Genomic DNA, 13,409 nt, shown 5'->3' with positions numbered 1-13,409 from the left:
TCATTTAATTTCAGATGTTCTGTGTCTTTGGTGAGACTTTTCTTGATGGCTTGACTGTTTGGTGGCAGATAACAGCTGTCACTAAAGTAAACTTTCCAACTGTATGCCTGCTGTCAAAAAAGGTGGTTGAACACTGGCTCATGATATAAACAGTTAAAATCCATTAGCAAGTGGATTTTCTCAGGAACAACAAAGCTGCACAATGTGACCAGCATCAAGAATATACCAGGTTGATATTGAAATCTATCCTGGCCAAACCATAAGCTACTTTCAAACTGTCACCCTGCAAGAAACTCTGTGTTTGGGGGCCACATTCCCAGGGAACCAATTCATTGCAAATAGGGGTAACAAGGCAAATTACATAGTGTGCAGTTCCAATGCAGTGTTAATCTGCCCTTCATAAAAGTGACTATAAGATCTTGTGTTGCAGGTAATGATCAGTAGTTAATAGCCATCCAAATAAGGTATTTGATTGCTCTGCTGTTGTTTTATTGGAGACCAAAAATGCTTGGAGCAAGGAGATCTTCATCATTATATTGATTTGCCTATCATCAGACCTATAGTATGCTAATCTTATATGCATCTAATTTGTGTTTGTGTCATTTCCTTGATAATTGAGTAATTGAGCAACATAACTGCATAATTTATTCTGGGCAAATGTTGAAATTTAACGCTGAAAACCAGTCACTTCTTTAGTGTATGAAGTTAGATGTTTTATGGCTTTTAAGAAATGTTCTACTTTATTCTTCTTTGCATTACAGCACCTTCAAATGACAATTCAGGCATTGCAGGATGAGCTCCGAATTCAGCGGGATTTGAACCAACTCTTTCAGCAGGACAACAGCAGTAGAACAAGTGAGCCATTTATTGCTGAGCTAACAGAGGAAAATTTCCACCACCTTCATACTGAACATGAACGTCAGGCCAAAGAGCTATTCCTATTGCGCAAGACTCTGGAGGAGATGGAGCTGCGTATTGAGACACAGAAGCAAACACTCAGTGCCCGTGATGAATCTATCAAGAAACTGTTGGAGATGCTTCAGAGCAAAGGACTGTCCTCAAAGGTAATGGAAGAAGACCATGAGCGAATACGCCGATTAGCTGAAGCAGAAATGCTTGTGAACCAGTTAGAAAACATAGTTGAACAAAAAGAAAAAGAAAATAATCAGCTGAGAGAGGTAAGCATTATTTTGTATTTGAGCACCATTTTTCTGAAGTGTCTCTTTTCATAGTGCAGATTTCCTTACTTAGGGCACCATTCAAAGATATATGAGCAGGTGTAGGCCATTCAGTCCATTGAACCGGCCTGAGATTCAGTGTGATCATAGCTGATAAATATTTTGACACCTTTTGCTCAGCCCATCCCTATGACTTTGTATGCCACTGGGAATCAGAAATCTATCAATTTGCAAACATGTTCAAAGACTCTGCTTCCACAGCTGCAAATGATAGCGAACTCCAAAGGTTCACAATTCTCTAAGTAAAATTGTTGCTATTCATCTTGGACCTTACTACTAAATTAAGCCCCGTGGTTCTAGGTTCACTAGCCGGCAGAAACATCTCACTTACTTCTGCCTAGTTATCCCTTTAAGCATTTTGTAAGTTTCAATGACATCACCTCTCATTCTTTGAAATTTTAGAGAAGTAGTTCCAGTTTGCCCAATTTTTCTTCATAGGACAATCTGCCAAATTGAGGGGGACAAGCCTGGCGAACCTTGTTACACTCCCTCTATGGCAATCGTATCTTTCCTGAGATAAGGATACCAAAATTGCAGGCAGTAGTCTAACCAAGCTCCTATACAATTGAAACAAGACTTCACAACTTTTGTACCCTAAAGTTCTTAAATAAACAATTCATTGGCCTTCCTAATAGCTTACTGTACCTGCAGGTTAGCCTTCAGTGACTTAATGACAGACACCTAGGTCTTTTATGGAAGCTTACACCTTCCAACCTCCTGCTATTAGAGAAATACTTTGTACATCTGCTTCTCCTACTAAAGTGGATAACCTCACATTTTTTTCACAATATATTCCATCTGCCATGTTCATGCTCATTCATGAAGTCTGTCTAAATCCTTCTAAAGCTGCTTTACGTCTTCCCCTCAAAAATATTCTGACTCTGCTTTGTATCATCTGCAAATTTGGAGATTACATTTGGGCCCAAACAATATATTATGAAGAATTGGACTCCCAACCCACTGATTATTGTAGTACCTCACTAGTCATACTCTATCAATGTGAGAAAGACTATTTATTCCTGCTCTGTTTTCTGAAAATCGAAGGGGGCTACATCTAAGTCAGTAATATATTCAAGAAAGTCCAAGTTCGTTAAAAGCTCTCCGCGCTCGCAAATCCATGCTGACTATTCACAATCGGGTCGTTATTAATCCTATGATTATTTATCTCTTGCTTTGTTTTAGTAGATTCTAGCATTTTTCGCTACTACTGATGTAAAGCTAACGGATCTCTAGTTTCCTGTTTCTCTCTTGCTTCCTTAAATAATGAGGTACCATCTGTAAGCTTCCAACCTGCAGGAATCATTCTAGAGTCTATAGAATTTTGGAAGATAATCATCAATTTGTTGATGATTCCATTCCATTCCAAATTGTGCCTCAATCCTTCAGAATTTCCCGTATTCAAACTTAACACCCTTGCTTCAGAATGAACCACTTCACTTTCAAACATAATGTAAAATTCTGTCATACTGTGGTCACTCATCATCAAAGGTTCTTTTGTGACAAGATTGATAGTTAGCCCTTTCTTATTATGTAATATGGACATAGCATCTAATATGTTATGTCCTCCAGTTGGCTTTAGCCATTTCCTTCAACATTCTAGGATGTAGAACCATGATGTCCTGTGGATGTAATGGTGTTTTGGACCCATTAATTTCTCCAATACAATGTTCTTACAAACGCTAATTTCCTTTAGCTCGTCCCGAGTGACTTAGATCTCTGATTCTGGGAGATTTCTGGAATCTTCCTCCAGGAAAACAGAGACAAGATAATCATTTAGCTTCTTTACAATATCTTTGTTCTTCTTGCTGTCAAGCAGGATGGTCTCCTGATTCTGTCTGTATTGGAGCCGCATTTGTTTTTGAAAACACTTCCAGTGTGTACCTGTAAAAACAGTTACAATTGGTTTTTATTTTTTGCGAGATTGCATTGTATTCTCTTCACCCTTTCCCTTATCAGTTTTTTTGGTCGTCTTTTGTTGCATTCTATAAGGCTCCAAATTTATAGGCCTTTTCTTTTAGTTTTATACAGTTTTGAACTTCCTTTGTTAGTCACAGTTGACTGATCCTTTTGAGTTTATTTTCATCTAGAAAGAATGTATGGTTTATGATAAGTCGTCTTCTTTGAGAGGCGAGGAGGAAGTGAGGACTACAGATACTGGAGCTCAGAGTCAAAACATGTGGTGCTGGAGGCACACAGCCAGTCAGGCAGCATCTGAGGAGCAGGAAAGTTGACATTTCAAGACTAAGCTCTTTGAAAGACTGTCCATTGCATAGTTATGCCTATAATGTATTTTCCCAATCCACCTACTCCCATTCCAATTTGTGCCCCAATCCTTCATAATTTCCTGTATTCAAACTTAACACCCTTGCTTCAGAATGAACCACTTCACTTTCAAACATAATGTAAAATTCTGTCATACTGTGGTCACTCATCATCAAAGGTTCTTTTGTGACAAATTGATAGTTAACCCTTTCTTATTACATAATATGGACATAGCATCTAATATGTTATGTCCTCCAATTGGCTTCTCAAAATATTGCTCGAGAATGGGAAACTGTCTAAGTAATTGGTAATATTTTATTTCAGTACCTAAGCTAGCAACAGAGATGCAAACTTGCAATCATTATTCATCTGTGCCCCAGCACTATGTTATGGAAGCACTACAGATTTCCTGTGATGTAACAACGCAAGGGCATTTTCTCGAGGGGAAATAGGGATCAACAATGGGACTAGCCAGTGACACCCACATCCCTTGAACAAATGAAAAGAAAATTTCGGTATAAAAGATTAGTTGTACTTACGTGCATTTACTTACCATCTGGAAAAGACCTAGCTTGAATCTATGTGGGAACATCCTCCCTGGTCAACAAGTAAATAACAAGGTAAAAACAATGACTGCAGATGCTGAAAACCAAATACTGGATTAGCGGTGCTGGAAGAGCACAGCAGTTCAGGCAGCATCCAACGAGCAGCGAAATCGACATTTCGGACAAAAGCCCTTCATCAGGAATAAAAATTTATTCCTGATGAAGGGCTTTTGTCCGAAACATCGATTTCGCTGCTCGTTGGATGTTGCCTGAACTTCTGTGCTCTTCCAGCACCACTAATCCAGTAATAAGTAAATAACGGCCATGCTAAATTGCCCGTAGTGTTAGGTAAGGGGTAGATATAGATGTAGGGGTATGAGTGGGTTACGCTTCGGCGGGGCAGTGTGGACTTGTTGGGCCGAAGGGCCTGTTTCCACACTGTAAGTAATCTAAATCTAAATCTAAAAACAGCCCAGCTCTGGAACCTTCACTCACCTCAGAGAATACCAGTCTGGGACCTGCGTGGGAACACTTCTTCTAAATTGGCTTGCTGTGCAGTTTTAAAAACAATTGTGAAGTGACATTACAGAGAGGTTGGGAGCTGATGGTCTGTTGAGCAGCTGTTGCTGAGGGCTGTTACATCATGAGTAACATTTTTTGAAAAAAAGAGTGAATTCTAAGTAGCACAGAGAATGTGGGGATTTGTTCTGAAGAAAGGTCTCTGGACCTGAAATGTTAACTCTGCTTTGTCTCCACAGATGCTGCCAGACCTGCACAGTTTTTCCAGTGATTTATTTTCTTTTCTGATTTTGATCTGATTTTCCTCATCCACAAACGTTTTGTTTCAGTCCTTCAGATAGTTTGTTAGGGTACTGGTATGCAAAGCTATTGATTGGTTTCATGAACAGCTCCTCCAGACTGAGTACAAACTTTATTTGCTCAGTATTCATCAAGATTCAAGTCCTGCATGATTACTGCATCAATATTTAGTTCCCAACCTTGATCATGTCTCTGCAACAGCATCTTTATAATGGCTATTTAATCAAACCAAGGCTCTTTGCCAATTCTCAAAAGAACAGTTCATATATTTTAGCAGATCTGATTTTGCTGCAGTGTTTAGTGGATGTCTCGGAGGCTAAACAACACGAGGTAATTTCTAATCAACTGTTCAGAGATGTTATTACACACCTGAAGCAATTGAAACTTGAAGATTGGCTTCCTGACTTAGAGGTAGGGACACTACCATTGCACCATGATTACATTGAATAGTTGAATTGTGAGAACCTTGAACTTCAAATGTAAATGAGAACTATACTTGACCTTTGCATTAGCCTAAGATATGCTATGTAACTTGTGATATTGTAGCATAGCAACAGAGGGCACTGCTTCTTAAGAGATTGGGTTTAAAACATCAGTGCAATAGTGAAGAGCTGAAAACTTCTGATAACTTAAATTTTCTACCCTTGGAAATTGATAAAATTGATTTAATTTTATAAATACATAGTTTTAGGATAAGTAGTAACAGATTTAGAATAGAGATGAGGTAAAATTACTACTTCTCTGAAAATCTGTGAATTCACTACCTCAGATGGGGGTAGATGCTAGGACATGGAGTAAATTTAAGGAGAAGATAGATAGACTTTTAATTAGTAATGGGTTGAAAGTGGGTAGGAAAGGAAGTGAGACCAAGATGAGATCTACCCTAATTGTATCAAATAGTGGAACAGGCTTGAGGGGTTGAATTCCCTGTGCCTGCTCCTAGAGAACATAAGATTGCTGATCTTATTAACTAGATTTCTTGACACAATTATTGGTTAATTATCAAAACAAAAGTTCATCAAAGGCAGTGCATTAGTTTCTTAAGCTAAACTGTCAATTATATCAAAGCATAAATGCTTATCCCTCGAAATATTCCCAAAAAGCATACATGTGCACATTCTGTCTTTCACATTCACTCTTCAAGGAAAAAGAATTTCTCTGCAGGGATTAGCTTTCAGGGGAAAAATAGCACTTCAGCCAATGAGTTATTCTTGATGACAAAAAGATGAAGTGCAGCATTGCTTTGAACTCTGCCACTGTAATGTTTTTGCAAGTGGAGTCATATCACTAATCACGCACAGTTGTTGATCAGTTTGAAGTCTGTCCCATTTAGTGTGGTGGTATTTCTTCACTGTGAAGAGGAGCTTTGACAATAGGAGGTGTGTGCAGTGGTCTCTTCTACCACTACTGTTGTAGAACGTTGCATCTGCGATTGCTACACCGGCGAGAATGAAGGTTGGCTTCCTCACCACCTAATGGTTAGTTGATGCAATGGTGTTAATTTCACAAAATTTGCTAGATTGTGAAAAGGCTCCATCAGAGTGAATTCTTACGGAATGAAGTAGCAAACTGGAAACTCTAGCCAGTTAGCTTGGTGTTTATCATTGAAAAGGTGTTGGAGTCAATGACTTAAGATTATAGCTGGAAATTTAGCGAAATTCTGTCATTGGGAAGAGTCAACATGGTTTTATGGAAAACAAATGATGTTTAACCAATTGATTGTAATTTTTAATACGGGGATAAGGGGAGCCTGTTGACTTTGATTTTTGGACTGGCATGATGCAACATAAAATGTCATTGGGCCAAATCAGAGCTCATATTGGCGGGGTAACATATTGGGACTATTAAAGGATTGGCTGACAGAAAACAGTATACGAAAGTGGATCTTTTGCTAATTGGCACAATGTGACGCGTGAAGTCCAGCAAGAATTTATGCTGGGGCCTTAACTTTTTGTAATTTATATTAGATGAAGGTAATGCAAAGAAAGGTAGGAAAATATGTTGCCAAGAGAACAAAAGATTGCTGATGTATAAAGAAAGGTTGTACGGGCAAAAATCTGGCAGATGGAATATACTGAGGAAATGTGTAGTCATTCACTTCAGCAGGGAGAATAACAAAACAGAACTACTTAAATAGAGAGGGAGTGCAGAATTCTGAGCAGCAGACTGACCTCTTTTTACAGAGGGTGGGATGTGCTGCCAGAGAAGGAAGTGGAGGCAAATACAACAGCAGTGTTTGAGGCATCTTGACAGATATGAATAGGTAGGGAATAGGGGAATATAGACTGCGTAGAGACAAAAAGGTTTTTAGTTTAAAAGACATCCTGTGTCTACACAGTCTTGTTTGGCTGAAGGACCTATTCCAGTGCTCCATTGTACTTCGTTCTTTGTTCAATGTGTTCTGGTGTATGTGTCACAAAGTTTATATTCGGATACAGCAAGCAACTCTAAAGGCTCATGGAATGCTATCCTTTATTATGAGAAGAATTGAACTTAAAAGGAACAGAATGTCGCTGAGACCACATCTCGAATCTTCTATGCAGTTTGTTTCCTTACTTAAGAATGTAAATGCTTTGGAGTTGATTCAGATAAGGCTTACTGCCATGTTTGATACCTGGAATGAGCTGCTGGGCTTATAAGTTAGATAGGCTGGAGTTGCTTCCACTGGAGTTTTGAACCGTGACCAGTGGCCTGTTTGATGTATCAGTGGTCTTGATAAAGCAGACTTGGAAATGATTTTTTTTCTTGTGGATGAGTGGTGCAGAACTAGGGGATATGAGGGACAGAGGTGGAAATTCTTTTTGAGTGTTTTGTGACTTCTTTGTCTCTAAATGCAGTGAGAATAGGGTAATTGAATATTTTTAAGGCAAGGCTGTTAGGTAAGGCAATCAGAAATATGGGGGCAGGTGGGCAAATGGAATTTGCAGGATCACATCAGCCTGATTTTTGTTGAATGATGGAGCGGCCTGAGGAGTAAATGCCCTATTTCTCCAAATTTGCATGTCCAGAAATCCATTTTTCATTTTAGTTTTATTTTGTGTAATATTTCATCTGGAATTTTCTTCTTTCTGAATGATGACGCTCTCGGAGGAGGGTCCATAAATATCCACCTACTCACGACAGGGAAGCCCAGCAAATCAGTGCAAAATACAGGCTATAATATTTGGAAGCATCCTAAGCCAGAAGTATCAATTGGGCAAAACATCTCAGTCTTCTCCTCAGATCCCAGCTGCCAGCCTTCAGCCACGTTGATATGAAAGACCTGAAGGCTTTGGATACTAAAAAAGATTTGGGCTCTGATAACATTGTTGTGATAGTATTGAAGGCTGGTGCCCCAAATTAGCTTTATTCCTAACTAAGCAGTTCCAGTACAGTTACAAGAATAAATGTACATGTGGGAAAATTGCTCAGATATGTCTTGTCCACAAAATTTGGAGCTTTTCTTATTCTGTGAACAGGAAGTATTTTGTTGACATGTTTATCCTTCCAAGTGCAGGGCTTTACAACTTACAACTATATAGGGTACATAGCTCAATGTAAATTTGATTATAGCTATCAGAAAGTGGTGGAGGCAGATACAACATTTAAAAGACATATTCACAGGTACATAGAAGAATATGGACCAAACCAGGCAAATGGGAGTAGTTCATATTAGGAAACCTGGTTGGCATGGATGAGTTGAAGTGCCTATTTCTATAATGTTACCACAGTCTGACTAAATGATAGGATTGCTCTCTCATTGGAGAGAGATGACTGGAAGTTTAATGTGGGGTCACCATGTCACAGTTGAGGAGAGAGGTTGAGAAGGAGAGTCTTTCATAGTAATCTCTTCTAGTCTGGTATACAGGTGTTTGCCTTCATTAGCTAGGTTGTAGAATATAGGAGCAAGGCAGTCGTGTTACAACTTCATGAAACATTGGTTAGACCACAGATGGTCGCCACACTATCTGAAGGATTACAATGGAGAGGATACAGAGAAGATTCAGCAAAATGTTGATATGAGGAGAGACTGGAGGGCTTGGGTTTGTTTTCTTTTAAGCAGAGGAGGCATGCAAAATTATGAGAGGAATAGACCGTAGTTTGTGAGAATTTTTTCCCCATGGCAGACTTGACTAAGATCAGAGGGCATATTTAGAGGGTGAGGAGCAAGTGTTTTGAGGAGATCTTGGAGAGAATTATTTCACAGAGGGCGGCTGAAATATGGAACATGCTGCCTGAGAACATGGTGGACACAGGTACTCTTGCTACGCTTAAGTATCTGGACAGGTATGAAAAAAGCAAGGTATAATAGGCTAAGGACCAAGTGCAAGTAAATGGGATTAGTGTGGTTTGGTTTTCGTTGGTTGGCACAGACACTGGTTCAAAGGTCCTGTTTTTATGTTGTATGACTGTAATTTGGCTTTGAAGGTAGTTCAGCGTTGATTTTTCTGGATACCCAAACTAAGTACCTTCTGATTTGTAAACAATTTGAACTTTGCAGGAATCTCTGTTTGGCAATATTATGAGATCGGGGGCAAAAAATTAGTATGAATATATAAGTGAAAAATAAACTTTTCCATGTTGTAAAGTACAGACAGCAGCTATTTCCATGGTGAATGTAATGGTGGGAATCAATCACCAAGTCGTAAGATAGTGCCCATCAATATAATTGACTATGCCTAACATTTCAGAGAGTTGCAGTCTTTCAACACTGCAGTGTTGTTGGAAAACGATACCATGTGTACATATTTAACCTTTTGATAGTGATGATGCAACACTGATGAAGTAGGCACATGCTAACATTGAGCACATACTGAAAGTTCAGTGTAGAATCAAAGCGCAAACATGAAGGGATTCAAGTTCATAAATTTAGCTTTATCATATTCTTGCGAAACTGATAACTGGAAATTCAAGCTCCTTTATAAAGTTAATACACGTCATTCTCCTATAATGTGCATTTCATCAATGCAATTCGGTTGTAGTGCGTTTGGTGAATTGGGGAACGATTTTTTTTAAAAAATGCAAACTCCCGTTGGCTATCATGCGATTCTATCCCTGGTTACCTTAAGACCATTCTCTCTCTGTATTTACTTCAGGTCAAGCAAAAGATGATGAGGCAGTTTTTTTCTGACCTTATTGTTGGCGTTTTTGAGGATGATTTTGGAAATTATTGCAGGAGAAAAGATTTGGATTTCAAGATTCTCTTCATTTTGGACAATACACCAACTATTATTTTTGTTTTGATTTTTACTGATAACTTTGGCAGTTCGTCCCAAACCTATTTTTCCCGTAGGCCCCATTATGTCTACTGTGCAATTTTCTAGAGCACGAGCTGACGCAAGAATGCAACTACCGTGTTATAGTAGAACAATCTGTAGCTGAAAGAATGATACAGCAAGATGTCATGTTTTATGATGGTATACTACAATAAAGGATTAAAGGTTTGATTTTCTAAACACAATCTTTGCATGCAACTTGTGCTTCAAACTCCAAAGCCTTTCCCTTTTTACTTACAGAACAATTGATAAAACTCAGCAGGTCTGGCAGCATCTGTGGAGAGACATTAGAATTCATGTTTTGGGTCCAGTAACCCTTGATCAGTGGACCTGAAGTGCTAACTCTGATTTCTGTCCACAGGTGCTGCCAGATCTGCTGAGCATTTTCAGCTCTTTCTGATTTTGTTTCTGATTTCCAGCAATTTGTGGTTTTGTTTCTGATTTCCCGCATCCACAATTCTTTCAGTTTTAATTGAAACCGCTCACTACGTGCGATTACTGCGATGGTAGAACTAAGTGAATCTTGCAACCTTGTTTTAACTACTCAGGAATTTGAGGGCACACACTCATTCCCGTGCGGTGGACCATAGCTTCTTGCTGCCTGTAGCTACTTTTCTTCTCCTGGACCCTTACAGAATAACAGACCTTTTGAGATATTCAGTATTTGCAACCTGGTATTCTTAACACTTCCCTCAAACCTGGAAACCCTGAATTCCCAACAGCATCTTAAATACCGTTTGCAAGTGCGAAGACCTTACTTCATCTTTCTCGTGACAATATAGCTACCTTTTACAATTTCAAGTGTGAATTCCTTGCATTAATCTCCTTGTAACCCTATCTTAGCCTTCCTTTTAATCTATAACAGGCAGATCAGTCGGGCATGTCAGGCAGACTTCAGCACTGGTTGCATGATCCCCATCATTTTGCCCTGAATTAAAGAGAGAGTTCGAAAACATCATACTGGCTTAAATGTCAACTGTAACCATCATTTCCTTCTTCATCTCTTCAGGATATTCAGCGGAGAATTGATGTGGCTCCAGAATCAACTAAAACGAAAGCGCTGCAGACTGTTATTGAAATGAAGGTAAATAAAGATCTTTACTTTTGTTTATTTTTATTATCATATTGGCGTGTCTATAACGGTTCAGTGGATTATCTAAATTTGCAGGGGGAATGTTGATTTCTGTTTGATGAATTTCAAAGGTGTTTGACAATCTTTGACAGAGCACCTCAGGACTTGTATACAGAACAATCTCGAGACGGGCAGATAATATTCTGTTCAGATAACTGATTGTTTGGGTAAATGATAATGTTTTTATGGGACCTTGATGTCTTTTCGGTTAATCTGCAATTTGGGTAATTGACATTCGGATAACAGAGGTTATGATGTATTAATACTTCCTTTTTCCAACATCCATAAATATGTTTTGACATTTACTTCTAGTGTTACATTTTCTTTTTGTGTGAGATTGAATTGGAATAAAAGTTGAGTTGGTAACAAACATAATATGAAAAGCCACTTGATTCCTGATCTTTTGAATGTTGACCCTTTTGAATATTGAGCTTGTAGTATTCATTGTTTTGAGATTTTGGACTGTGACTGTTGAGAGCAAAATTCTGGTCATGATTGAATGGAACCATTACTTAAGAAAGTAACATTAGTTATTCAACTACCTTTACTCTGTTAGCATCAAATTCAGGCTTGAAGGGCTGAATAGCCGACATCTGTCTCTGTGCATGACATTATTCATTTATATAACTGGGAATTTCTGGTAGTGCATCTGAGGTCCTTTTCCAGATGACCAAACTAACACACTGGATAATATTGTGGCTGCTAGCCTTTTCCTTTCCAGGAGAAGGTGTTATCTTTTCGCTGAGAACATCAGTATCACTTTGGAGTCTCAATGGTTCATATGTTACAATTACAGATCTTCATTTTGGATGGTTGATCTTCAGATTATTCCATAGTGTTCCGACAGTCTAAGTTGAAAGATGTACTTTTTTTACTTTGACCATAGTGACTTTGATTCTCCAGAGTGTGGTACATAGTAGTGGAGAGTGTATTTTAGGGATTTGTTTTCTAGTCCCTGCCCCATTTGGAGTGAGCAGAGGGCATCTGGGAGAGGAGTACCCACAGAGGATGCTGCACAAAGATATTTTGTTCCTCCTGCTTATGTCGCGTTGCCTGGGTATCAATTCTTGATTAGGGACTCCCTTGGTCACAGCCCTGTTGTCAATTCTGTAGTGCACATGACTTTCCAAATAGACCTGTTAGAGCCTATATGTGACTTTATTTAACATGACAGCATAAGTCACAATCAGTGTCCACGTGATCTTGATGGTTAATGGTCAGATTTTAGAGATGTGTTAAACCAGTGACCAGGATAACATTGCTGTTTGCAAGTCTCTGCCCTCTTTCACAGTTGTCTTCCTTCACCTGTTTGTCATTCAGGACTTGATCTGCACTTTATCCCCATTAATGCTATCATGTGTGTCCCAACTAGCAGCAAGAAACTCCCGATGGCATTACTCAAGGAATTGTCAGACCACATATATCTCTCCAATACGTCAAAGTGACAATCTATGAGCTGCCTGGTTGTAGAAATGTACGACACTTCTTATACAGCTTAGCTGTAACCAATATGGTCAACGCCATCAGTGCTTATGCTCTTACTCTGGTCTATAAATCTCCCTTGCAGTCAAGTTCTGACCTAATCTTGATGAAGGCCTCATTCCATTCCCAACGACGAAAAGATCATTTTTCTGGAGAAATTTAATGCTGGGTTGGCCATGGCTCCAATATCTGGAGAGAAAAAGTAGAGTGGGATTAACTATTGTAAATGATGTTCTCCTGCAGTCAATGTATGTTCAGCATGCCATGATTGTGACAAATTACATGGCAGCATCCTACATCAAAGCACTGGCATCTAAAATAATGCCCTTGTTTATCAAAAATCAAAATGTTATATCTATATCACTTGACTCATGTGGGGGACGTTTGGTTGCTAAACACATCAGTTGTGATGAGCATTGACTTCTTATCTAAAATGGCTCAAAAGATAGAAGATCAATATCTCAAAGTTAAAGTAGTCTGATTAAAGGGAGGAATTCTAAGTGCAGCTTGTAGTTCCAGGACAGTGGGATTAAATAGTCATCTGAAGTACATTCCTGTGCCTTGACTGTAGGATTTCAGAATCATTATTACCAGGACTGATTTGGTAATGATGCTGACAAAGGCAGCATTCTTACAGTTCAAGGCTGATGCCCAAAGACAAATCTGGAATGCAAAG

The 13,409-nt window shown here is 38.9% G+C and overlaps 1 protein-coding gene across 5 annotated transcripts in view; it reads left to right on the top strand.

Annotated features, from left to right (window-relative positions):
- The window catches only part of LOC140458142 (ELKS/Rab6-interacting/CAST family member 1-like), a 917,474-nt gene that overhangs the window by 50,338 nt on the left and 853,727 nt on the right, over positions 1 to 13,409 (top strand). For all 5 annotated transcript variants that reach the window (XM_072552282.1, XM_072552281.1, XM_072552285.1 and 2 more), the window contains exons 3-4: positions 762 to 1,178; positions 11,129 to 11,203. In XM_072552282.1, coding sequence (XP_072408383.1) covers positions 762 to 1,178; positions 11,129 to 11,203 — 492 coding nt within the window. The remainder of the gene's footprint in view (positions 1 to 761; positions 1,179 to 11,128; positions 11,204 to 13,409) is intronic.

The sequence above is a fragment of the Chiloscyllium punctatum genome, chromosome 32 (genome assembly GCF_047496795.1).
Source record: "Chiloscyllium punctatum isolate Juve2018m chromosome 32, sChiPun1.3, whole genome shotgun sequence".
In the NCBI taxonomy this organism is placed as follows: Eukaryota; Metazoa; Chordata; class Chondrichthyes; order Orectolobiformes; family Hemiscylliidae; genus Chiloscyllium; species Chiloscyllium punctatum.
The sequence above is the reverse complement of the archived record's forward strand: the minus strand, read 5'-3'. Positions and strand labels throughout refer to the sequence as shown.